Genomic DNA, 27,322 nt, shown 5'->3' with positions numbered 1-27,322 from the left:
CAGCATGCTTTCCAGGCAGAGTCCCCTCAGAAAACCCCAGACTTTGCCATTAGAAATAATGAGCATTTTCAATATTTTATTAACAAATGAGGTGGCAAAAGAACAGGATGTCTGGCGACATCCTCAACCATCCCACCCGCTCGGCATCCCGGCATGCCCATCATGGTGGTGGGTATCTGTCATGCTTTGCTGGCTCCCTGCGTCTTAGCTGTGTTCAGTCGCCTTTCAACTGCTGGGGACATAAAGATTCTTCCTGCTCGCAGGCAAGGGAGAGAGGTTTGCTTGGGATTTCAGAACCATTGAAGCAAGCCATGCTGAAAACCCGATGTGGGTCCTTGGACGAGCCCTCCCCACAGGGGCTCTATTTCAGCAGCCATGGCTGTGAGAAACAGACAGATCTGTAGAGTGGGAGGTACTGAGCAGAGAAAGGCGGGTTTCAGAATAATTGAGTGGTCACTGGGCTCCTCCTCTCTGAGAAGTTGCCTGTGGCTCTAAGTCCCCAGATCTTTCCTGCAGGTTGGCCCCCTCTGTGGATTCATTCCTTCCTCTGCAGACTCATGGATACTCAGGGAAATCTTTGCATGGAAGACGCCTTGCTGGTTTTGAGGGATGACAACGGCTCACAGGACACTGCTTCTGCTGAGTCCCAGCCGGTCTGAGCAGCTGCAGGGGAGGTCGGTTTGCACTGTGGAGGTGTGGCTGCCTGACAAGCCCCTGTACAGCATTCCGTGTCCCTGCTGTCTGTGACTGAGGAGCAACCTAGGACAAAGATCCAGCGCGGGAATGTTCCTCAGAAACAGATGATCCGCTTCTCGTTTTCAAAGAGTTTGGCCTCCTCAGGCTTAATTAAGTTTCCATTGAGACTAGTGAAAAGGAGAAAAAAGCAAATTTTATACAATCATTTCCCAATACGTGACCTCACACACTGCGTACGTCATATAACCCTGAAGTGAGCACACTATCCAAATTATGCTTGGATGTTAAAACCAGTCTTTTCCAGCTGCCCTTGCTCTGTTTACTGGGGCTCACTAGCAGCCTCTTTCAGCCCAACTTTAATGACATTTTCAGGTCTCATCCTTCTTTCCGAGCCTTCATAAGCATTAGGCTGTCTTGACCTCTTCCTCTGTGTCATCTCTGAGGTGGACATCATAGGCTTTAGTTTTTCTTCTGGGCACTTGCTCTTGGCCTGCCTTCTCATGTCCTCATCCTCAGCACTGGCCTCCTCCAAGGCTGGAGTCCACCTGGGCCCTTTGCTCCTAGCCTCTTATCTTGCCACAGGCAGGTTAGTTAGGCTTCCTATTGGCCTCTTTCTGTGGATGTCTTCATATACTTCAAAGTTGCCACAGAAACCTAGAGTCCTCTGCTCGGTGAACGGTCCCTCCCTCCCTCCAGCTGTGTCAGGCAGCATGCTGGAGTGCCCGAGGCTTGCTAGCTCTGTTCTGTTTCCTAAGCAGTCCCCAGCATTGACACACTAACCCTCTGTAGCCCCAGTCCCACCACACTGAGTGACAGGGCCCTTCTTTGGACACAGCAGGGTGTTACTGACTGCTCGGTCAGATGCGATGTGCTCTGGCCTGACCACATCCCCTCTCTGTTTCACACCCTGCTTCACACCCTGCTTCACACTCTGCTTTTAGTAAACTGATCAGAAAACCTGCTCTGGCCCTGAGCCCCTTCAAGCCTATCTCCCCAGCGCGCTCTTCCACACCACCCGAGTCTACAGACATCACCTTCCTGTGCATCTTTGAGACGGGGTGTACTAGTTACTCTTCTTGTTGCTGTGACAAAGGTAACTTAGGAAGGAAGTGGTTATTTTAACGTGCAGTTTGAGGGTAGAGTGGTAGGACAGGCATGGTGACAGGAGCATGAGGCAACTTGTCACATTGCACCTGCAGTCAGGAAGCAGAGAGAGATGAATAGTGGTGCTTTCTGTCTCCTTTTGTTGTTATTGTTTGGTTTGGTTTGGTTTTTTTATTTTTATTTTTTAGTCTGAGGCCCCAGCACACGGAATAGTACCAGCCACATTTAGCGTGGGTCTTTACATATCAGTTAGCTCATGTGAAACTTCCTCATACACGTGCCCAGAGATTCGACTCATAGATGATTCTAGGCCCTTTCATATTGATAGTCAACATTAACCACCACACAGGGCCCTATTGTGTAGCCCAGCACAGCCATGATGCTTCTGCCTCAGTCTCCCGGTAGATCAGGCGAGCCTCAAACTCCCAGAAAGCTGAGTGCTGGGATTGAATGCATATGCCACCGTGTCTGACTGCTTGTAGACTTTGCTGGACACTCTCAGACTCTGAACCTCTGTGTGTGTCCTTCAGCATGTAGCATTCTCGGGCTTGCTCCAGCCTCCTAACTCCTGTTCATCCTCGGCAGCTTCATTTAGCATCTCTTTCTTACACTTGATTGTTCCCCGACTGCGCTCCTTCCTCATCTTAGGGTGAACCCACGGGGGCAGTTCACATGTGTTCACCATTGGAGTCCCAGCACCAGCCCAAGGCTGGCATTCAAGCTCGTGTTTTTCGGTGATGGATGGCAACATGGCACCAGCACCTGGGAATAGTAGGAGGTAGGCCCCGTCGGCTCACAGTCAGGTCCTCCCCACAGCCAAGCTTGGCCTCAGCACAAGGATTCTCTTGTTGGAGATGGCCTCTATTCTCTATGACATAAGCATTTCATAAATGCTTTGCTATGACCGTGAGGAAGAGCCATGGATTCTATATGACGATCAATTAGTTGTCAACATGAAAGGATCTAGAATTACGTTCCAGAATCGGCACCTAAACACGGTCATCTAGGAGCACACCTCAGGCAGAGTAGGTGAGACAGCTCTTACTCTGATACCCTACCCTACTTGGTTTCACTTCAGAACAATGCTGGCTGCAGCCCCTGGCCTAGTGTGTGACCAGCGACATTTCTAAGGCAAAGCCACTCACTCTACCCTTCAGGAGCCCAGCCTGTGGAAGACTGCATCTCAGTGGGTCCTGTAATTCTTCTCCCCACTCACACAGGAGAAAGTGGCTAATGGCATCCACGCCCTAACCCTGGGACTTGGGTTCCTGGCACGGCTGCCCTATAAGCCTCGGAGAATCCACAGTTGGCTCTGTGTCCTCCACAAGAACTGGATCTGCCCTCGGCCAGCTTCCAGGCATCACACTGGAGAGGAACACACCGGGTCCAGGTTCCAGGACACATTTCCAGAGCTCTCGTGAGTACGCAGGGCCACTGCTCTGAGACCAGATAAACAAGAGCTTTAAAGAGCTGGGGTCCCTCCTGTCATGTAACTGCTAGCTCTTCCCCACATTGTCCTTACAGGCAAGAACTAAGTGGAATGGGGTTCTGTGACATCTGAAGTGAGTGGTCAGTGGCACCTGGTTGGAAACTACAGGGCTGGTTGCTGTGACGAGCGCGTGACCTTACCAAATCTCTGTTATGGTGGTGTTCTTCTGCAGCGCGCTGGCCAGCTGGGCTGTCCCCTTGGCTGTGATATGATTCTGGATAAGCCTGAAAGAAGAGCGCACCTGTGTCAACACAGAAGGCTGGCTCCAACCTAGGATCTATGGGGTCAAAGCTAGGTGGTGACAGGTTACCCGTCATTCCTCACTGGACTGAAGAGTAGCTCACACACAGGAGTACAATAAACACCCAGAAGATCTTCAGTGTTTTCAGACAGCGGGTGGGGTATATCCAGACTTACACATAGCATAATTGTACCAAGATTCCCCCCAGTGTGTGTGTGTGTGTGTGTGTGTGTGTGTGTGTCCCTCACTGCAGGGATCCCCAGCCCAAAAGATTTGGAGACCATCATTCTGAACAACAAGATAGAGTGTCTGCCACCTCTTTCTAGGTAGTTAGGCAAAGACAGGGCAGAATTTAAGATTTTTGGAATTTGAATTCAGAATTTAAGGTAGCTACCAACTAGTCTTCTTTGGGAACCCAAGGGCTTGTAAGATGGTGCTGGCTCCTCCCCAACATCTAAAAGAGAGGGCAGGGGAAGGGTTCTACCACTGTCACGCATGGTACCAGTGGTGCAGCATTGACAAAAAGGGCTTCATAGATGACGTGTGCTGCAGATAAGACATGAACCAAGTCAAGCAAAGTAAAAGGCAAGGCTGGGAAATTAGGCACTGCCTAGAGCCCTGGCTTGTAGCATGGAGCCCTGACCTGAAGCTTGGAGTCCTGGCCTGCAACCTGGAATCCTAGCCTGCAGCCCGGAACCAGGCCTGGCCTTCAGGCTGGAGCCCTGGCCTGCGGCCTAGAGCCCTGGCCTACAGCCTGGACTTTGGCCTGCAGCCTGGAATGTGAGTCTGTAGCAAGGCTTTCACACAACCGGAAGGTAAATTCAGAAAGAGGCTAGGATGTGTTTCCATTGTCTCATGGATTCTCTTCCTCACCGGGTTGTGGATACATGAGGCTACTGCTAACCCCACGCCTTAGAAATCCTGGGTGCTGATCTGAGAGGGAGCCCTTCCAGGAAGACAAGGGCTCTGATCGTAGGATGGGTGAGGGCATAGAGTCCGCATGAGGAGGCCTCCGCCTCAAAAGGGCAGCATAGCCAGGTAGTCAGGAGCTTCTCTTACCACCTTCCTTTTCAGCTACAGGGCACTAATGAGGCTCCTGTCTCACCTGTAAGATGGAATAACTTGTACAAGATTGCCCTGCACACTGATGTGCATTTCAGGAGAAGGATGAACATGGTGACCAGAGGGACAAACTCTCCTCATCATTGCACATTGAGATACATAGTAAACTCTAGGTTTAGCCTGAGCTATGGAATAAGATCCTGTTCCACAAACAAACAAACAAACCCCAAATAACAATATGTGGCAAGAGAACAGGAAATTGATGACATACACTTAGTGTACCAGAAATAGCTGGCAGAACTGGGCACATCTGGCTGCCACAGCCCCACCTTCCATGAGACAGCACAGCTGCGCATGCCCACTCTAGGCCTCTTGGGCTCTGTGACCCGTAGGAAGGCCTTGCACCCAAAGACGGGCATAGGAGAAATCTGCAAAGTTATGCCCACGTAAGGAGGTTATGCTTAAGAATAGGCATGTAGAGGGTCAGGCTAGAGTCATACCTGGACATGTAATCAACTGTTTGACCAGCACGTTGTGGCCTTTGGATAGTCTGCTCGGCACATGCTCCCACACAACTGGATATGCATGTGCAAAGGACGAAATCGGACTTTCACCTTATGCCGTATTCTAAAATTAACTCAAAATGGGGCCAAGTGAGCCTGCTCAGTGGGTAAGGCGCTTGATACTCAAGTGTGAGGACCCAAGTTTATTTAGGTCTCTGGCACTCATATAAAAAGATGATCTCTGGGGCTCGAGCTTCCTTGTTTAGCTGAATCAATGAGCTCTAGGTTGGGTGGCATATTTTGTCTTAAAAAATAAAATGAAAAGTAATCAAAAAAGACATTTGACTTTGACCTCTGACCTACCTACACACATGTGTGCACTCACACACACACACATACACACACAAACACACACACACACACCTCAAAATGGACTGACCGTCTAATTTGGGATAAAAGCTAAAGGAAATATCAAAAACTTACATATAAATCTTTGTGACATTGGATTAGGGAATATTCCATCAAGTAAAACTCCTCAAATATGAACAGCTAGAAAAAAGTGAACAAATTGGACTTTATCCAAACCAAAATTATCTACGCCCCAGAGACTGCTATTAGGGAGTGAAAAGTCCAGAGGAAGGAGAAAAATGCCTGCAAACCTATGTACAAAAATGCCAGGTCCTCAGAGGAAGTCACCCTTACAGCCCAACACTAAGTAGACAGATGACTCAGTTTTTAAATGAGCTAAGGGTGTGGAGCTATTTTTTCAACGATAGTGGCCAGGAAGGGAGGGGTGTGAAAAGGTTTTCAACATTGTTGATCGGAGAGGAAAATCAAAGCCACAGTGTGCTTTCACACCCACTGTACGGCTATAGTCCCAGAGAGGGGCCCACTGTACGACTATAGTCCCAAAGAGGGACGACAGACCCACTAGGGACCTGCTGATGGTGTCTTGCTAAGTGGACATGATGTCAAACTTCCTGTATCTAAAGATTTATGTTTCTACCTGTGAAACAATGCTGACTCTCAGTCTTGGTGAGCGACTACTGTTCGTACCGGGTGACCCTTAGTGCAGAGTCTCACAACTGATCACTGTGCTGAGAGCAAGTGACTGCTGAGTGCCCAGCCCTAAATGGGACATATATACCATGCCTCTGAGGCACAGCTTTTCATACCCCACTCTCTTTCTGCCCACCTATCTTTGAAGAAATATCTCCACACCCTTAGCTCATTTGGAACTTGGGTCGTCTGTCTATTGATTGTAGAGCTCTATGTGTACTTTCTTCCAAGGACTTAGCTTTTTTGTACATAGGTCTGCGGGCATTTCTTCCTTCTCCTGGACTTTCTACTCCCTGATTGTGAGCTTTGCGTGGTCAGAGAGACTGAAAGAGAAGATGGAGAGGCGTGCTGTCTTCTGGACAGGACATGGCTGTTGCACTTTAACTCACAGGAGCTGTGGCAATCTGCACTAGATGCTCCCCCAGCCAAGACTGGGCCATCAACATCCTATCATGGATAGGGGAGGGGCTGATAAGATCCCAGCCCTCCCAGAGAAGTGTATAGGCAGTTAAAGGCTGCAGGGGATGGGGAGTCACATCCATACCTCAGAGATGCAGCCAACTCAAGCAAGAAATTCTCTGCTCCTGGTCTGGCCAGTAACCATAATTAAATACAGTGGAACACCACACACACACACACACACACACACACACACACACCCCACACATACCACACATACACACACCCCACACATATCCACCCACCCACACACACACCATACACACACACCACATACACAACACACACACCACATACAACACACACCCCACACACAACACGCACACACTACACACAACACATATACAACACACACACAACACACATACCACACATACACATGCCACACACACCACACACACCACACACCCCACACACACCACACACACACCACACACACACACACCATAAAAGTAGGAAGACTTGGGGAGAAGAGATTCATTGGAAGGGGGAAGGAACAAGAGAGGAGAGTTGAGACTTTGCTCAAAGAACATTTTATATTTGTATGAAGTTAAAAATAAATTACATTAAAAAAATAAAGCAAACAAGCCAGTAAATGACCCATTTCAATAAAAGGTTTTGGGAAATGGGGTAAAATTGGTCCTCACAATGCTGGCTTCACAATGCTATGCGAGGTTTCATCAGAAAGTTAAACATGCTTCCTGTACTACCAGCAATTCTGTGTTTAAGTACATACACAAACAAGAGGAAAAACTGCTCATGCAAAAACATGTGCATGAATGCTTACAGAGGAGCATTAGTCAGAATACTCATGAGGAAGAAATTACCCAATATTTATCAACTCATAATCAGCAAACTGACATATCTCCATGCTTTGAAGTCCACGTAGCCTTAAAAGGAAAGACAGTGCCAATGCCTGCCTACCATCCATGGGTAAACCTTGGGAACCATGCTAATGAATGCAGATTAGAGGTCAGGTTGAATGGCTACACTTGAAATGCCTACCACTGACACAGAAATGAGAACTGTGTCACCAGGGCAGAGATGGCATGACAGGACTTGGGGGAGGGGCAGCAAACATGGTCTGGATCTACACAGTTGAGTCTGTAAGGCCTTGTGACACTAAAAATCTCTACATGTTCAAAGGTTGAAGGCTGTGGTGTGTAGATTTGATCACAAAGACTATGCACGGAGAGTGGAGTCTGGGCCCCAGGGCCCCAGAAGTTACCATAAATGCTTCAGTGTCTGGTTGACTCTCAGCATCTCGGCAAAGCACTCTGCCGCCTCGTCATTAAGCTCATTTTTGGTAAGCCTAGAAGAAAGGAGATGCTGAGTCAGGAGTTCTGCTAGACAGACAAGTGGTGATGTGCATCCACAGAGTCCATTCAGGACCTTTCCTCCAGCTGTGCATCACATGCTGAGGGCCAGGCTCCCAGTCTACACTGAAACCCCACATCACAGCAGGTGAACACACACAAGGGCACGAGCCTTCCATCAATCCTTCTGAAATCTTGTTTCCTGCCTCCAGCAAACTTCCCCACCCCAAAAAAGCCCTTGAATTTTACAGAGGCCACTGCTTGGCAATAAAAGGGGCCAGTGCCTGCAGGTCCGCCTCTAGCCCCTAGGCCTCTGAATGCCCCTGGCAGCACACAAGCTCGGCTGTGCTCTCAGGCTGCTGTGAAGGACAAGGACTTAGTGACACAGCTCAGGGAGCCTCTCAGTTGCTCTAAACCCAGTGGCTGATGGGACAAAGCACAGAAGCTCCCAGATATTAACAGTGGAGGACCCTCTGGTTCCAATGGTGAAAGAATGAGAAGATTGCAGGAACTAGCACTGTTTAAAAGATCATTCTTCGCAGGGTAGTTTGGTCACATCTATCCCAAACTTAAATGCATTTCACTCTAAGATCAAAATCGTCAGATGTGTGCAAGATGTTCAGCAAAGGTAAGAGAAGTGGCACCTGTAACCCCAGCTCCTCAGGAGGATCCTGAGTTTGAGGCCAGCCTGAGTAACTTAATGAGACTCTGTTAAAATAATAATAATAATAATAAATAATAATAATAATAATAATAATAATAACTGGGAATAGAGCACAGTGTCAGAGCTCTTATCCAGCATGCCCAAAGCCCTGAGCTTGAACTTCAGTACTGAAAAGGAAAAAGATATGTAGCAAAGGTTTAGACCTTGCAATGCACACTGGGGTATTGCTCTCATGATGCAATATATGAGCCATTTTAGGGACCTGTCAACAGGTGGAACTGATAAAATAGCAAGCATCCATTCAAAGGTGTATTGTGCTTTAGAGACAATTAGAATAAGGAGGCAGTGTTAGAGTGCTCTGACCAGCTTGCCGGCTTCACATTGCCGACTAGTGGGGGGCAGTCAGGCAAGTGGACCGATGGCTCTGGTCTCAGCATTCTCATGGGCAAGTGTGAAGAGCAACAGTACAACACACAGAGCGGCTGTGGGATGGGTCCTGGGCCTGCAGTAAGGAAATTTGGATTCCTGGTCACGCAGAGCAGCAGCTCCCAACCAGCGTGGTTTTGCCGCCCGTGGACACTTCACTGTGTCTGGAGGGTGACCTTTTTGACCACCACAGTTTGAGGTGCTCCTGGAGTACTGGCCAGCCCCAAGCAACAGCCAAAACATGAACAGTGTGAGAACAGGAGTCTGGCAACAATAGGCAAGTCAAATATGCAACACACCATGAGCTGCTTTGCCAAGAGCTGTTCTATTTTGTATACATTTGAATACACAAAAGACTGGAAGAGAACAGTATTATTTGGGGACCACAAGAAGTACTTTCTATTTCTACCTTTCAGACGTTCATCCGCATATTTTTTTCCTACAAAACATACGTTATTTAAAAATATTAACTTTTTGGAAGGAAAATGATTTTTTAAAATATATGTTGACTGAGCAGCCGATCTGGTGTCAGAGCTATTGTTTGAGTCCGGCTTCCCTTATGAAGGGCAGGATGGTGTTAAACCTGCAATCCTCCAGCCTCAGCCTTTTGGGGCTATGGGTGTTCTCCACTGGGCATAACATGGGATTTTCAATAGCTATGGAATGGCTTATCCTGATGGTCAACTTGCCAGGACCTAGAATAGCTCAGGGCATGTTATGTGGCGTTTCTAGATTGGGTGAGCTGAGGTAGAAACCTCCACCCGAGGTTAGGATGCCGCCATCCCAGGAGCACCATACTGACGCAATAGGAGAAAGTGAGCCAAGTGTCAGTGTTCCTCTCTCTGCTCTCTAACAGTGTGGAACAGCTGTCTCGATGTCCTGCTATCGTGCCTTCCTGGTCAGGATGGGTGGCACTTTCAAGCCATGAGACTGAATAAATACGTTTCTCCTTAAGTTACTTTTGGCATGTGTTTTTCCATGGCAACAAGATAAGTAACTAATACTATGTTAGCAAGGTCTAATGAGTCCTGGGGGGAGGGTGGCGGGGGGGGGGCGAGAGGATGACACAATGGGGGAGATGCAACTAGCTTGCAAATAAAAATAAGGAAAAATGAAGGATTAGGATCAAATGGCCTACTAGCAAGGTGGGGGTGACCAGAAGCCCCATTGGGGTAATATCCCCTTAATAAGTGTGAGGCCATCTGAGGCATGGAAGCCAAATCCTGATGTGTATACGTGATAAGAGACAGCTGCCCAGATGAATGACAGGTGCTACAGAGGGAGGTGGGTCTTTTGGGCCAGGTGTATGAAAGCTGGGCCTGAGTGAAGCTGTCTCAAGGGAACTTCTGGCACGTTCTAAGCTGAAGGTGACAAAGTCTGCTTCGTCTTTGTGTTAGTCCCAGGTGTGTGGGAATACCTGGGGGAAATTTAATTCACCTCCCTCCTCTTTTTTTTTTTTAAATGGAGAAGCACTTTCCAGTTTAGATTCCACAACCTTGGGACTAATGACCAGACCCAACCCTTGGAAATGACTCAAAATGTTACCAGAATATTGTCAAAGCGGTATTCTGCTTCAGGGCCTGTGCAAGGCTCTTCCCTCCCTCTGGGGATATGCCGTTGAATGCAAGACTAGGAAGAAAAACACAGGGCATAGATTATTACAGATACATTCTCAGCTGGCCTTGCCATCAACACTCAGTCACCTGGGACAGTCCTGTCTAGCCGCAGCACCAGGCAGGAGGCAGGGAGGGCACTCAGCCCATCAGCAGGTGCCTGAGAGTGTGAGGGCAGGCTCGCCCGCCCGGCTGTTTCTGAAAAGATCCATGTTGGGGGATGGTCTTGCCCACTGTCTATCTCTGATTGGTTAATAAAGAAGGATGCTGATTAGTCAATAACTGGGCAGAGGTGACAGAAGGCAGGACTTCCGTGGGCAGTGTGCAGGTCTCAGGTGGGGAGCCAGAGAGGAGGACGGAAGGAAGAGGAGAGGGAAAAGCCATCATGAAGAGAACCACGAGGACCAGGAGGAATTCACCATGAGTATAGAGAGCTACAGTGGAAAGTCAAGACTGAGATGACAAGTACAAGGGCAGGTGCCTGAGAGGTAGCCAGACCAGCATAGATGCATTAGAAGAGAGGAACATCTGCCCAGTTATAGAGCTTAAAGCTTGTCGAATAAATCTAATAGGTCTAGATGTTGTTATTGGGGAGCAAGGGTGGGTACTAGAGAAGGTCCCCACTATTACCCTATTTCTACAGATCAGGTGGAAAACAAAGTCAGAGCTCGGGGGAGGAGGGGTGCATATGAGGCCAAGTAATCCTGGCGCTCTGAAAGTGGACTATGCTCTGCTATGAGGTGTGAGGTCATCACGGGGCAACTCGAGAGCATCCGAGAGATTCAGGGCTCTATGTTTGGACTCCATTTCCACGGTAAAGCTAGGAGACGCCAAGACTCCAAATTGCTAGATCAGGCCAAGGTGCTAACAGAAAGCTGTACACAGGAAAGAAGGGTCTCCCTCTATCCTTGAGTCATCTGAGAAAGAGGAAGGGTCAGCAACCTGCTGGCCAGTGTCCTTTTAATTGTATCTGGGCTTGAATATTGCTCCCAGTACACACACACACACACACACACACACACACACACACACACACACAGGGTGCACATGGAGATGACTGAGGGGCTGCAGGTGTCCTAGGCCACCCAGTTGTTCACCAAGTACTTGAGAATAATGCTCGTCACTGCATGCCTCATACTCACTGAGGAAAATCTTTAGCAAGACAGGCCACCTGTCAATCAATCTTGTCCCCACTGAAAAGCCCAGTCTCCCCCTCCCAACAGCTCCTCCTCCCTGGGCCCCTGAAGGCAGGTTACCTGAGGACGGACAGGCTGGGGTGGTCCCTTATTGCCTCTGCAAAGGCCTTTGCCCCTTCATCGCCAATCTGATTGCCCCACATCCTGAAAGCAGAGGTAAGCAAAGGACTGTTACACAGACACATCTGCATGTCAGCTGCCCTCTTGGTTCATTGTCAATAGGTAACTCCCAGAGGGGTTACCTCAGCCCCAGGCTGCAGCTGCATAAAAAGCCTGCCCTGGCCTCCCAGTTACAGAGAGCCCTGTGGCTTCATGTATAGCTGAGGAGGCTGGTGCTGAACTGTCTTTTGGTTTTGTTGGGTTTTGTTTTGTTTTTGTTTTTGTTGTTGCTGTTTTGGGTTTTTTGTTTTGTTTTGTTTTTTGTTTGTTTCTTTGTTTGTTTGTTTTGAGACAGGGTTTCTCTGTGTAATAGAGGCCTGGCTGTCCCAGACTCTCTTTGTAGACCAGGCTGGCCTCAAACTCACAGTGATCTGCCTGCCTCTGCCTCCCAAGTGCTGGGATGAAAGGCATGCGCCATGGGCAGGTGGTACTGAATTGTAATCCTCTTGCCTTCGCCCTCCAAAGTCTGAGAGTAGAGATATGTACTACGGTACCTAGCGTAAAAGCAATGCTGGGAAGACAATTTCATTATTGTTCATAGGCCCCAGAGTTTCTCAAGAAAAGCACTTAAACTCTTTTTATAATCCAGGAAAAATTACATGTCACAAAGAGCTTTTTAATCACATCAAAATACCACTCCTACCAGCAGGATGGTTGCTGTTAACAAAGCAGAAAAAACAAATGCTGGGAAAGAGGTGGAGAAAACAGAACCTGCGTGCAGTGCTGGTGGGAGTATAAAATGACATATTTCTGTGAGAAACACTACGCGGGGCCTCCAAGAAATCAGACATAGGGGATAGAGAGCTGGCTCCAAGGATCAGAGGACCTGGGTTTGATTCCCAGCACCCATATGGCCACTCACAGTCACCTATAACTTTAGTTCCAGGATCGCAGATGCCCTCCCTTGGCTTCCGTGGCACTAGGCACCTAAGTGGTACACAAGCATGCATGCAGGCAAAAGATTCACATCCATAAAATAAAATTTTAAATTAAAAAAATATATAATGAAAAAATAAATTGAAAATAGAATTAACATTCTACCGCAATCTCAGTAGGGGCCGGTTAACCACAGAAAGTGCAAGCAGGATCTAGCAGGGATGCCTGTGCTCCTAAGCCCATCCACAATGTTCACAACCCATGTGTCCAAGTGACAGAGAAACCAATGAGCAAAACGAAATGCAGCTCTCTAGAGGACAGGCAGGCTTGAGAGGAAGGAAGCTCTCACATGCGACGACAGGAATAGCCCCTGGGGTAGAATGACCCTTGGGGTGTCATGTTAAGTGAAATAAGCCATCACACACACACACACACACACACACACACGCATGTGCACACACATGCACACATGTGCGCATGCATTCACACTCACACACACACACATGCCTGCACACACATGCACACACCTCTGTGACATACTTTCGATCTGGATGCCTAGAAGTGGACAGCATGGCAGCTCCTGAGCCAAGAAGCACCTTGGAGAATTTTGTCTATGGCTGTCTTACATGAATGAATTAATACCACTGAACTGCACAATTAAACATGGTGAAGGTGGTTGACTTTATATCACATGCATTTTACCACAATTTTTAATATGAAAAAAAAAACAAAGTTACCCAGAGGGTAGTAAATTCTTAAAACCAAGACCAGCCAGCAGTAGCAGTGAATGCACAGAGCTAGGACGGCTCCTCCAGTCCCAATCACAAAGACACTGACTTCTCAATGAATAATTAAAAGTTTGTGCGGTCCCAACTGTCACTGCCTCTGGGACTTACCACCCATTTTCCATGCAGAAGCCACCAGGGCAGCTGTGCTACTGGTCCCAGGATCCTTCTGGCCCACTGATGTCCAGAGGAGCAGCCAGTGCCTTCACAGACTGTTTACACCCCGTGTGTGTGTGTGTGGGGGGGGTCCCTTCTACTTACCCAACGTCAATGATGGAGGTGCTGTTCTTCACAGCCTGAGCCACGCACTTGCCACCCTCACTGGTTATTCTGTTCTTCCCCAGCCTGCGGAGAGAAGCATGCATGGCTAGCCTCTGAACAGGACCTCCACAGTAGGCGTACCCTCCTGCCCAGCACTGAGCCCTCCCAGGCAAGAATGCCGGTGTGATCTTGCTCCTGGCACACATAGATCCATGCCTGGGTGCCTCCTCTCGGGGAGAGACCCAGATCCTGGGACCAGCCAGCCAGTGTCCTCCCTAGGAGATAGCCCATGATCTCTGCTGCTGGTCAACCACTGGAGCCTTTCCTGGGGTTCTCTAAGTGACCCCAGGAGCCTCACTTCAGTGGGCTGATACTTATGGATCATGGTCCATGTGAGGGTTTCCATTCGAGGAGGATTCGATGATCATCAGCCTGAAAACGGCATACCTGTCACACTGCCAAGCATGAAGCTCCCTAGGAAGAAGGATCTTTCTCTGGCATCCAAAAAGGGCAGTAGCTACTCCCCTTCTTTCCAGCCAGTGGTTAGGGGGGACCAACCACTACCACCAACAGGTGGCCCTTCCACTACCCAGGCCCCACACTAGGTCATAATTCTTCCACAGGGTGAGCACACCTGGCCAGTTGGGCCAGTCTGGCCATGGAGCTGGCACAAACTTTAAGGGGAGACCTCTTTATGATGACACTGGCTCTTCTAGTAATGGAAAAGGTGATCTGGGTATTTGTAGAGAAAAGCAACTTCTAAGGCGGCTCTGCCCCTTCCCCACTTACTTACTTAAGGTGCGTGAGGCCTCTGCACTCATCCAGGATTTGGGCCACATATCTGGCTCCGACATCAGTGATCTGGTTGTTGTATAAACTGGAGAGAAAGCACAGCCAGGGGCCTTTGTAAGTCCCAGTGTCACTCAGCACCTCCTCCTGGAGGGCGACACGCTGCCTGCTGACTTCCACTGTCTAGGTTGAAAGGGGAACTCCAGGACAACAGCCTTTGGGCTCCGCAGCGGGGGCTCCAAAGCCAGCTCCCAACTTCTCTTCTGTGCTGAGTCCCTGTACCTCTCCATCCCACGGTCACAGGGGGAATATACTGTCATGGACAGCCATGGCACACAGTGCAATAAATGCAGGTGATAGGGATTTTGTTTGTTTGTTTGTTTGTTTGTTTGTTTTTCCAGACAGGGTTTCTCTGTGTAGCCTTGGCTGCTCTGAACTCACTTTAGTAGGCTGGACTCAAACTCACAAAGATCCGTCTGCCTCTGCCTTCCTGAGTGCTGGGACTACAGGTATGCACCAATGACTGTGCCTGGCTCCTATGTTTTTTTGTTTTTTTGTTTTTTTTTTTTTAAACACCAGTTTCCCATTCCAGACTGATGTACAAGTAATATCAGAAAAACAGCAGCAAGGCTCCTCCTCTCCACTGTCACTTGTCATATATAACAGAAAGGAGCACGGGACCTTTTGATTATGTGTCCTCATGCTCCAGTGGACACAACTGAGGTCCAGGGGTCCTTAACAATGGCTCCAGTGACAGGAGCAGCAGCGGCCCTCACCTCAAACTCTCAAACTCAAAGCTCTTTGTAACTGAGTTAGGAACTGACTTGGATCTATGTGTGCCTTTACTCAGCCCCACTCGGTCTGAGTAGTCACTTAATTTTCCTCAGCACTCTTGAGGTATTTGAAGAGGGTACGACCTAAGGCCCCTCTGACTGTGTCACTACTATTCAACATATATGCTCCTGACTTGGACCTAGGAACAGACCCAAAGTAGTCAGGTCTAATTAATGTATAAACAGGTATTTTTACCATCTACAGAACTTATTCCCATATGTTTTCTCTTTATATCCTTCAAAATAGCTTGCCTGGACTGGGTCTTAATTTTTCAAGTAAGGAAGCTGGGGCTCTGCATGCATTCGTGATTAGTTCAGATACTCCCAAGATACTGCTTGAGCCTGGAGCAGAACCCAGAGCCACACGTGGTAGTATGTGCCTGTAACCCCATCACGTGGCAGGCTGGGGCTGGAGATACCAGCACTGGCCCTGGTTTCTGTCTCCAGTGGAGCACATGGCTGTTAATTTTCTGCTGCTTAGAACTATGACAAGGTAGCAGTATTCTCAAGCAAGACTCACCCCAGGAATGTCACGATTTTGTACTTGGTCAGTTCCTCACACAGCACCTTCACCCCTGTGTCAGTGATCTGGTTGACGCTGAGTCTAGAACACAACAGCAAAGACAGCTGCCAGTTGGCACCTGTGGGACTTCCAAGGGAATACTCAGCCCAAGAGTGCTGCTGCCCATAGGCCAGGGTCAGCACCCGGGCAGGAGCCCAGCCCGTAAGCAGAAAGATCACAGAGACTAAGAAGGGTGCATGCAGCCAGCTACATCCAACATCCTGCATTTGGGTGTGGCTTCTCCATCCTCTGTGGGTCATGAAGTCTGAAATGAGGGCCTACTTTTAGGAGTCAGTCACTGCCACTGGGGGTACCCTTGCATTTTAGGAGTGGGGTCAAGACATGAGAGAACTTGCAAACTACAGGACAGAATGGTCCCCACTAGAACTGACACACCTCCAATGCAGGAAGAGGCCCAGCATCCTGCTGCCCAGGGAGATTGCTTATCTGAAGTATCTCTGGGTGGGAAAGCTCAAGAGAAAGTGGTATCTTTCTGGGAAAGTGTGGGTCTTGCCCCACAACTCTCTCCATCTCCTTTTAAAGCAAATGCTGCCTGTTCAGGCCAGGCTGGGCCAGGCCCAGAGGAAGAAGAGGGAAGCAGGCCTCTGGGACTGGTTCCCTAAGCGTCAAGGGCCAGCCACAGACTGTAATGCCTCTAGAAAAATCACTGAACCCTCAGAATAGCTTCCCATGACCAAAATGTGTATGTTACTGTTTGTTCCAGGGGCAGAAGGCAGAGTTTGCAGCATGCTAGGCAAGTGTGTCCTTTGCAATACCAATAGCCTTGTTTTTCCTCCCTGTTCCCCTGTTTCTCTTTCTGTCCCCACCCAAGTAATCTCTGTAACAAGCTACCCTGACCTTGAAGAATGAAAACAGCTGGGAGACAAGGTGAGATCAGAGCCCCTTCCCCCACCCCCCATGAGGGAGCAGAGTGGGGGGGGGGCAGCAGACTTTCTATACTAAGACCAACTGGTGAATGCTGAAGGCTCTGCTGGTCCAAGCATAACTGCTTAACCATACAGTGTGTAACAACTGAGAAGTAAACAAAATCCGTGGCCACGTTCCAATAAAACTTAATTTACTAGCCCCAAGCCATGGCTGAGTTTGACCCCAAAGCTTCCATCCATGACCAATAAAAAGTGAACAGGAAAAGCTTTATTATTAAGTCGCATCAAAAAGATAAGTGCAGCTCCCCCGCCCCGCCAGGACCCATCCCCAACAGTTTTGGTCTCAATGCAAGCACATGGTGCCCACTGCACAGCTACCCTTGGCAGAGTAGAGATGCCTATTAATATATCAAAGCAGACCCTGGCCTCCAGGTACTCCCAGCATCCCCCCAGTCCCTGTTACAGACCTGTCCCCTGCCCTGACTCCCTTCCCCCAGCTGCTCAGCCATTTGGGCTACACTGGTTCTTTTTTATGTTTTTTGCCCTTTTAGCCTCTTGGTCTCCTGGGTCTCCCCACCCACCTCTTCTCATGCGGCCCAGCTCAGTCTGGTCATGTCCACTCTGGACTCTCCCAGATGTGCCTGCCTCTGGCTATGCTCTCCCTCATATCTACAATAAACCTTCTCCTCCACCACGCCTAGGAGCAGTCATGTCTTTCCTTCCTTTTTGTTTTCTTCATTCAATCCCAGCACGGAAGGTGCTTTCAATATCTGTGTGTTCTTAGCAATACAATCCCCTGTGCTCCCTTCCTCTTTTTCAGCTTGGCACACACCATTAAGTCCTGCCCAAAGAAATCTAAGAAGTTTTATCTGTAAGAAATGGTATCAGACCAGACACACTAAATCTGTTAGAAGAAAAAGTGGGGAAGAGCCTAGAACTCATTGGCACAGGAGACAACATCCTGAACAAAACACCAACAGCTCAGGCTCTAAGGTCAACAATTAATAAATGGAGCCTCATGGAACTGAAAAGCTTCTGTAAGATAAGGACACTGCATCAGAACAAAGCAACAGCATACAGACTGTGAAAAGACCTTCACCAACCCTACATCCGACAACAGGCTAATATCCAAAATATATAAAGAAGTCAAGAAATAAAATACCACCAAACCAAATAACCCAATTTATAAATGGGGTACAGAGCTAAACACAGAAATTCTCAACAGAAGACTATCGAATGTCTGAGAAGCACTTAAAGAACTGCTCAGCATTCCTAGTTGTCAGGGAAATACAAATCAAAATGACCCTGAGATTCCATCTTACACCTACCAGAAGGGTTAAGATCAAAAACTCAAGTGACAGCACATGCTGGAGAGGATGTAGAGAAAGAACACTCCTCCATTGCTGGTGGGAGTGCAAATTTATACAACCACTTTGGAAATCAGTCTGGTGCTTTCTCAGAAAATTGGGAATAGGGCTACCTCAAGACATGGCCTTTTTGTAATTCCTTCTAGCTAAAATACTAAGTAGTTGGCTGGAGCACCATCTTGGGCAGCCATATTGGATTAGGATGTAGAAGCCAGGTGGTAAGACAGAAAAGAGTCTGGGTTCTGGTCAGACAGGGAGCACATCAACCTTTAATTGCATACTCCTAGACTTTGCTCCGGAGATATTTGATATTTTCTCAAACTTTTTACTGCAATTAATACTACCTGGTCCCCTCAGGGAATTCAAAGTACTTCCCTATGGTCGACCACTGCCCAGTTTTCCTATAAGCTGCCCTTTCCTTTGCTGGTGTGGAGAGCGGGCCACAGGGCAGCATCTCACTTTGCTGCTGAGCTCCCAGTCATAGAATAGGCACTGAGCAGTGCTGAGTGGAGATTGCCAAGGAGAGTGGCTGATTTACAGCCCAGAGGGCAGGTGCTGGCTTTTGGCTCTAGGCTACATCTTCAGCTTTGTATACCCCGAGTCCCCATACAATTTTCACTCTGCTTCCCAGGCCTGAGAATGAGCTCCAAAGCTCCACTGTTCTGCAGCACTTGCATGAGCCAAGCTGTGGCAGATTTAAGTCCCTGCGGACACTGGTGAGGTGTGTTTCACACAGGAAATGCTAACAGGAAAAGCAGCGTGGCCTCTCCTTTCTACTCTCAAGCAGGAAAACCACCTCAAGGCAGCCAGCATGCTACTGCCTTTTCATGAGAAAACGAAGCTGATTAGTTTGCAGTCTGCTTTCCCTAGAGCAACGCCAGATAGCAGAAGGTGACAAGTCTCTCCTATTTCTGAGCCTCAGGGCAGGTCTTCCCCTTCAGGCCCCACCACATCTCCCCTGTGGGGCACCGAGGAATTCATTAACTTCTCCGTGCTTGTATTCCCTATTTGCCTAAATGGGCACCTTTGTTTAAAGTCATGGCAGCCCTGCCTTACAGGCAATGTAGCTGGTCTTTGGGACTTTGTGAGTTCTTCTTTTTCCCACTGTTTATGCCCACCCCGCCCCTGTCCTGCCCCATCACTAGATAGAAGAGAAAGAAGGATAGAGGAGAGAGAGAGAGAGAGAGAGAGAGAGAGAGAGAGAGAGAGAGAGCGCTCTGAATCTTACTCCTTTCTTCTTCTTTCTTCTTTGAGCTAACAAACTGCAAACAATGCCCCTGAACGACCAACAAGCACCAACCCTGGCCCTAGTATTTATATAGCTTCTGAAAAGTTCCCAGAATTCCAAATATCACACAATTGCAGAAACTATCTGCAGCTGACAAAACCATGCCTCTGCTTGTGCAGGAGACAAATCATAGTCAGCTGTTTCAGACAGTCCGAAACAACCCCAAATCGCCACACCTGAGATTAAAATGGAATTATAGTCTTATAATATTCCTGTGTGTTTTTTTTTTTAAACAAAATTTCAGAATTGTCATTATACAGGAAAGAGTGTTATGCCAGTTACAACCCTAATGCATTTCACTCACTTTCGGTACACACTGGCTGTTGCCTTGGCCATGTTAGGACAATAGCATCTCTCTCCCTTGAGGCTTCCCGAGATTACAGCTGGTTACAGGATGCCCAGCTGGAGCTGACCTGGTCACCTGACTCGCTTTCCTCCTTGCCACACCCACCCATCCCCAGACAGAAGGGTTGAGTCCCTGTGTAATGGACAGACCAGGAACCCTGAACCATGTGACTAGTCCAGCGGCCCCAAGCCCGTCTGTTCCCCTCACCCATTTCAGGTGCCTTCCGCTTTACCTGAGAACCGTGAGACGGCTAAAGCAAGGCTGAAGCTCCTGCACTCCGTAGTCATTGAGGTTGTTGTTGTCCAAGTCCAGGGCCAGCTGCCTGTGGAAGTGATGCAGAACGAAGGACAGGGCGCTGCAGTCGGCAGAGCAAGCGTTGCAGAAGGTCAGCTTGAGGTAGTCGGCGCTGATGCCCCTCGCAGCGAGGCGCCCCACCTTCTGGCTCTGTGTCTCATAAATGCAGCGCAACATCCACAGGAATGTGGGCATGGCTTGCACCTGGTTAAAGCCTCCAGACTGGACCCGGGGTAGGCTCTTCAGGTAGGAACGCAGGCTGGCAAACAGGTGAGCCCACAGGGCCTTGCGTTTCCTCTTTAGCGTAGCCTTGGGCACCAGCTGCCGAAGGAGTTTCTGTCGGGCTTTGGCCAGCAGCCCACAAAGAAAGAGGTTGGTGAACTGGAAGTGATCTTTGTTCCTGAAAGGATCAGGGCCCAACCGGCCACCGCCACCCAGGCACTGGAAGGAGAAGAAGGAAGGATAGCAGGATGTGCCTGTTGCCTCCCCGGGAGATGTCCACTCTCGAAAGAACCTCAGCAATTCCCGAGTGCTCACTTTGTCATCCACCACCAAAAAGAAAGCAGTGAAGAAGGCCTGGAGTGTGAGGTGGAAAAATTCATAGGACTGTTGGCCCGGCTCAGGGCCCACATCAGGCAAAGGCCGTAGAAAGCCCAGTTGCAGATCTCCTTCCTGCAGGCTTGACGCCTGAACTTCCTCCTGGCCAAACACAAAGAGGCTTCTGTCAGTGCCTCTGTGCGCCACCTCGCCCAGCGCATGCAGCGTGCGCCAGCCCGCACTGAGGGTCTCAGCAGGGCTGCGTGTGTTGCGCTGCACCAGGCTGCTGGGCTGCGTCCTGTTCAGATGCACCTCAGTGACCAGCAGGAAGACATCGGTTAGGGTCACGGCGCAGTCCGGCAGCTGCGAGGTTCCTTCGAAGGCAGTGTGGAAGTGCTGAAAACAGCGGAAGATGATCCAGCAAAAGAGTGGCACGGCACACAGGCTACAGAGGTTGGGGTTGGCATCCAGCTGCTGCAGCAGGTGCTCCTGCGCTGTGCGCTCAGGGAACATCCTGCGAGCATAAGCTCGCAGATGGCCCGGGGAGAAGCCCCGGAGCAGCACCTTTTTACGCAGGAGGTGCCGGGGGACCTCCACGCCTGTGCGAGCAGTGAGCAGCTTGCCGGCACCCTTAAGCAGCCTCCCGCTTAGGAGGTTGGCCAGCAGGACCAGAGGGTGCGCCGGCTCCCAGGGGCAGCAGTTGTCAGGCACGCGGCTCAGGTCGAATTCCGAGTGCAGCTCATCCAGGCCGTCGAAAGTGAAGAGGGCTGTGTGGGGAAAGCGCAGCAGGAAAGAGAACACCTCCTCGGGGTCCTGCTCTGGGTAGCAGAAGTGCTTGAAGAGCAGGTCCTGCAGCCGCAGCGTGTCGTTCTCTTTGAAGCAGCTGAACATGCGGCAGCGAAAGTGGAAGAAGAACTTGGCTGCCGACGCCAGCCTCCCCGACGCCCAGAGGCTCTGCAACCGCTGCAGCAGCATGGACTTGCCCACTCCTGCGTCCCCAAACACGAAGATCGTCTCGCCATGCTCGTTGAGGATGCCAGTGCTATGATCCAGCAGGCAGTCCAGGCCTCCCAGGCTGCCCAGGTTTTCATTGTTGAAGCCTACGAGCTCCATGAGGGTGTCCATGTAGGTCTCCTCCAACAGCAGGTCCTCCTTCTGAGCGTAGCACAGCATGAATTTGGAGTCTCGGCCCAGCTGGTGTCGCAGCTGCTGGGTATACCTGCTTACTGGGGTGGGGAGAAGGGTTTCCCAGCAACCAGGTGAGGGGGACAGGGAGTAGATAGATGCATTAGATGGGCTGTCTCAGGACAGAGAGGCAAGAACACAGCAGACAAACCCATAGCCCAGGCTCTGAGCCAAGGCATCTACTACTTTAACAGGAACCCCCAGGGCCTCAAAGAGCCAGTGTCCCAGAACAGGGGAAGGTCAAGCCTTTCCTCCCTCTGCTAGACTTCAGGTTTAGCCAGCTGGAGGGCTGCAGGCCACCCCACCCCCCCCCCAGGGTCAAGTGTGTGAGACAGGCCTCCCCTGTTCCTCTGCACAATGTTGTCATTGAACTCCAGAGACAGAAGGCACTCACACTTGAGGGCCAGGCCAGCCAGCTGCCCCACCCCAGTCCACAGTCCTGTGTCAACAGCAGAGTTAGTCCCCACTGAAGGTCTGCATGGGGAGAAATTACCCCAGTCTAGCTTTGATCGTAATGCTATTCTCGAATGAGAATGCCAACACTTGTGGTTACAAAAGACAAGGCTGGACATTAATCTGATTTACAAGGGAGTTGTGCCTAGCCTCAAACATCACAACTAAGCATGCTGGGCTAAAACCTTGGAGCCACCTTGGGCCACAGATGCTCTGTGTGAGCCCCAAGCTGCCACCAGAGGCAGAGACACTATAACCTACTCTCATGATCTCCACGCTCCCATCAAACCGGAATGAAAAAAAAAAAAAAAAAAAAAGAAAAGGAAAGGAAAAGAAAAGGAAAGAAAGAAAGAAAGAAAGAAAAAGAAAAACAACAAACAAACAAAAAACAAAAAACAAAAAAATGGACTTACACCAGTCAAAAGAGTCTTCTATAGGCTTGTTTGAAATAAGTTTTGAATTTAAAATTTTCAACTAGGAAATATCAGATACACATATGCACATTCCTGGATTTGTCCCATGAATTTAGTCCAGCTGATTGTTCAAAATTTGTAAAGAGGGATGGGTATGGTGGTATACCTTTGTAGTCTCTGCACTTGGGAGGCTGAGATAGGATGATCAAGAGTTCAAGACCAGCTTATGGGTAGATCCTGCCCCAAAACACAAACCTCCACTAAAAAAGAAGTTTAAGCCGGGCGGTGGTGGCGCACACCTTTAATCCCCAGCACTCGGGAGGCAGAGGCAGGTGGATCTCTGTGAGTTCGAGGCCAGCCTGGTCTACAGAGAGAGTTCCAGGACAACTAAGGCTACACAGAGAAATCTTGTCTCGAAAAATGAAAAAACAAACGAACAAAAAACAAAAAAAGAAGTTTAAAGCTTACTTGGGCCTAACTCATAATAATTTTTTGGTTGTGAGCCTAGCCTTTAATGGCTGAGCCATCACTCCAGCCCTTACAATAATTTATATTGCAAACATTTTACTAATTGCATTATATACTAGTCACATAATTTTTAGTAAATTTATAAATCCAATAATACTATAGTATATAGAATACTATAGTTTATTCTATAAATCCCCATCATCCTCCCAAAATTTTTGGAGTTGATCTCTGTTCTGTCCCAACTCTGGACACTGACAATGGCTAGTGGCCTTCCTTTCTTTATAAATGTGCTTTTTCTGGACACTTCATACATGTGAAACCCTACGATATGGATCTGTCATGGATGTGTGATATCTTGTAGAGTGAAGTACTCTCTAAACACTAGTCATGGCTGAAGGGACCTTTGAGAGAACTACCCACCATGGGAATATAATATCCCCCGACACACACACACACACACACACACACACACACACACACACACTGGCCTTATTCTCCCCACACAGTCACTCTCTGGGAAGGTTCTTTTTGTTTCCAAGTGGTGTAATGCCTTGAATCTGATACGTCCCGCAAAGGGCAATAGTAGGGCCAGCTAGTCAACGGGCTTCGGGTGGGTCTTGAGGGCTCTGACCTCACCAAGATGAATCCACTGATAGGTTCATTGTCTGGTGGAATTATTGGGAAGTGTCAGAAACTAGGAGATGGGGGCGGCTAGTGGGAAGAGGCAGGTCACAGTGGCATGCCTTTTAACACTGTGTCTTGTTTCTGGCTCCTCGCTGTCTGTCCCTGTTGGTGAGGAATAGCAGCTCTCTGCCATGCAGTTCCACCATGATGTTTCAGTTCCACTCAGGCACATAGCAATGGAGCCAACCAACCATGGACTGAGACACTAAAACAAAGCTCTTCGTCTTTAGGTTGCTTTTCTGGGACGTTTTGTCACAGAGTTGTTAACACGACTAGGACACAAGATCAAACTGAAGTCTAAAACCTGGAGTGTGGGGCCCTTGTTCCTGTTGTGCTATCAGTAGCTGTTACAAGGTAGAAAGAGTGAGAACAGACTGCCCTCTCCTGGAGTAGACTCTGCCCTGATCAGTTACACCTTACGCGGCTGCTGCCCTGGTCACCTTGCCATACATAGACTCTGAACTCCTGGAAGACAGCACCCAGTGTGCCCCATCATTACTGCAGCCTCAGTATCCAGCCCAGTGCTCTCCATCATGTGTTGGGTGTGTCATAGAAATAATGGGGCTAAGCTGTCAACTAATGACATCTGCAGCACTTTGAAAATACAGACTGGCTGCTGACTGACCTAAGAACCTTACCTAGGATCAAACCTGGCAGTTTTGTTGGTTTCTGGAAGGGTATTTTTCTTTATTATCATTTGTGTACTGGGGGTTGAGATCAGAGCCCATACATGCTAGGCAAAAACATTACCACTGAGTGGCATCTTGGAGCTCCTAGAGCAAACTTTAAAAAAGAAAAAGGGCACAGTGTCAAAACTATGCTATCTCCATGTCAGAGAAGGCACTGAGCAGGCACACAGAACAAAGGCCATCTCCGCAATTCCTGGGGTACCTAAATAAACCAGAGGAGAGGGCTGGGGGTGTAAAACAGTGCTAATGCACTGGCCTAGCATGCCCAAGGCCTAGGATTCCATCCCCAAAATCAAAGCAAGCAAAACAGACAGACAGACAGACAAGCTCCATGTGCTCCGTTCATTTGCAACCATCAAGGCTGCACTCTGGTGCCAGGGGCCACCCTTTCTTTCCAAACTGGAAGGAGCACTGGGGCTTGCTCTGTATTGCAGCATTTCCAGACCCCAGTGCTTTGCCTTATACTCGCGCCTACAGTGCCCCTGGGGCTGACTCCTACCTGGGTCAGTGTTGATGATAGTCTTGCTCCGAATGAGCTTTGAAGGGGAGAAGCTGATCTCTGCTAGCCACAGCCTGAGGTCCACATATGCGTCCTCCAGTTGCTGGAGCACATAGAGGAAGAACTCACACACTTCCTCACCTTTGCTCTGCACCAGGTCAAGAGTTTTCCGGACCTACAGACGGCACAGACATCAAGAGCCTGAGTTGGCGTGAAGGGCATCTTCCTGTCAAAAGGATCCCGGGTGCACCCAGCTGCTAGCTAGTACAGTAGCAGTAGCCTGGCCGCCTGCATACCCAGTGTAAGTGTCAACACACAGGCTGAAAAAGGGGCCTCTTTAGCAAGGATGCACCCTCATAGCAATACGTGTCTGTGAGCCTAAAAACAGATCAGACATAAGTAGAGCTGCCCAGCTGTGGACTTTTCTCTGACTTTCCCTCCTACTCCTGTCACTGACATCCACAGACAAGTGTGCAAAGGAGGTAGTCACCCCAGAGACACAAGGAAGTAGCATAGCTGGGCTACCCCTGCAGGAAGGTAACAGGCTCCCATCAAATCGCATGTTCAAAATGGACTTTTTACTTAAAATGCAGGCAAAACAATTAGAGGCTGTACATAGTGGCATGCACCTATAATCCTAGCGCTTGGGAGATTGAGGAAGGAGGATCAGAGTCTCAACTCAACCTAGACTACAGAAGGGGACCCCGTTTCAAGTAAGCTCTTTCTAATTTTTCTATCCAGTCCTCTGTTTTGTTTTGTTTTATTTTATTTTTATTTATTTATTTTTTTTTTTAGACAAGGTTTCTCTGTGTAGCCTTGGCTGCACAGAAGAGACCTCCAGCTTAAAGAGCTAAGAGTAGTTCTACTTCCTATTTCAGAGCGTGGGAAAGTCTTCCATGGGGCCCCACCTTGGCTTTGTGGGTGGCCTTTGCCCCTGCACCCTTGCGGTGTTGAGGCACTGGCTGCCATGTTTTCTCTCACCTACTCATTGAAAGCGAACTAAAGTTGCCTACAGATCAATACAAACAGCTGGGAGAGCGCCAATAAGAGAGCTTGCTCCAGCCTCTTACAGAAGTAAACTGTTTGGACAGGAAGCTCAAAATTTGGGCATTTATGTTCTACCAAGACTCTGATGTGAGTGCACATCTGTCATCAGTCTCTTCTGCAATGCATGAGCTGAGACACAAGAATGAAAATTACCCAAAGAGCCCAGTGTGAAGGCACGGCTGTAAGCAATACTCCCCGTGCTGCAGAAGCCGAGGTGGGAGCAAACCAACAACCAAAGACCCCAGCGTGAAATTCAGCCCAATGCACCACATTCGCTCCAAGACCTTTGCCTAGATCAAGAGTGGGGAACAGCTGCTGGAAACCCAGGCCAGCAACTCTGAGCACCAGGGTCCCTCACTGCACCTTGTCAGGCTGCGTGGGACAAGCGCAGACAATCTCTGCGTCTTCCGCTGAGAAGTAGCCATTCTTCAGCAAGTTGTCCAGCAGACACTGAGTGTTCCGGATGTTGGTGACCAGATGTTCCCTGTTGGTCTTCAACAGTTTAATGTGGGAGTGGCTACTCGGTGGCATGGCTTTCCTCTCATAATGGCGCTGCTTTTCTATAGTTCAAGGAGCCAGCAGCTACTTTTCTCAAATTCATCCTTGGCCTCGTGTGTCTCTACGGCAGACAGGCAATCAGGATTCAGGGCCACCGTCCAGGATCCTGCCTTCCGTTGCTGACCCTGAAGAGATAAAGGACACTGTCAGAAAAGCAAACATCATTGGCGGGTTCTCCCTCTTCTTCTCCCTCTCCTGTTCTTCCTTGCATTTCTCTACTTCCGGCAGTGGGGAGCCATGCCTAAGAACCTCATCAGAGCCGTACTGAGCCACAGCGGCAGTCACAGTCCATTGCTCTGGTGGTATTCTGCACCACACAGGTATTAGTCAGCCCTTTCTGTTGCTGGGGCAAGAGAAAAGTGTCGGGCAGGAGAGATTTATTCTGCCTCCTTGTTTCAGTCCTTCACGATGGGGAAGGCATGGTAGGGCAGAGCGGCTCTGTCTCCTCTTGGGCATCAGGGAAGAGAGAGTGGGGGACAGGGAAGAAGGGTGGTCACTGGGCCCCACTTCAGGA

At 49.1% G+C, this 27,322-nt stretch overlaps 1 protein-coding gene across 1 annotated transcript; it reads right to left on the bottom strand.

Annotated features, from left to right (window-relative positions):
- Window positions 1-716: 716 nt before the first annotated feature.
- Nod1 (nucleotide binding oligomerization domain containing 1) lies at window positions 717-26,917 on the bottom strand. Its single transcript, XM_051152332.1, has 11 exons — window positions 26,614-26,917; window positions 25,204-25,378; window positions 20,214-22,038; window positions 16,052-16,135; window positions 14,703-14,786; window positions 13,910-13,993; window positions 11,889-11,972; window positions 10,565-10,648; window positions 7,842-7,925; window positions 3,430-3,513; window positions 717-863 (listed from the first exon to the last, which is right to left on the bottom strand). The coding sequence occupies exons 1-11, from the start codon at window positions 26,779-26,781 to the stop codon at window positions 791-793; spliced, it is 2,829 nt and encodes a 942-aa protein (XP_051008289.1). The 5' UTR covers window positions 26,782-26,917; the 3' UTR covers window positions 717-790.
- Window positions 26,918-27,322: the final 405 nt, after the last annotated feature.

Source organism: Acomys russatus, chromosome 10, assembly GCF_903995435.1.
Source record: "Acomys russatus chromosome 10, mAcoRus1.1, whole genome shotgun sequence".
NCBI lineage: Eukaryota > Metazoa > Chordata > Mammalia > Rodentia > Muridae > Acomys > Acomys russatus.
Note: the sequence above shows the minus strand (reverse complement) of the source record. Positions and strands in the feature narration are given on the sequence as shown.

Excerpts from the sequence above, each read along its gene's own strand:
- Nod1 (XM_051152332.1), bottom strand. The coding sequence starts at position 26,781 with ATGCCACCGAGTAGCCACTCCCACATTAAACTGTTGAAGACCAACAGG. Across the intron at positions 22,039-25,203 it reads TATCATCAACACTGACCCAG|TAAGCAGGTATACCCAGCAG; the intron begins GTAGGAGTCAGC and ends TCCCCACCCCAG. Across the intron at positions 864-3,429 it reads ACCACCATAACAGAGATTTG|TCTCAATGGAAACTTAATTA; the intron begins GTAAGGTCACGC and ends CCTTTTCACTAG.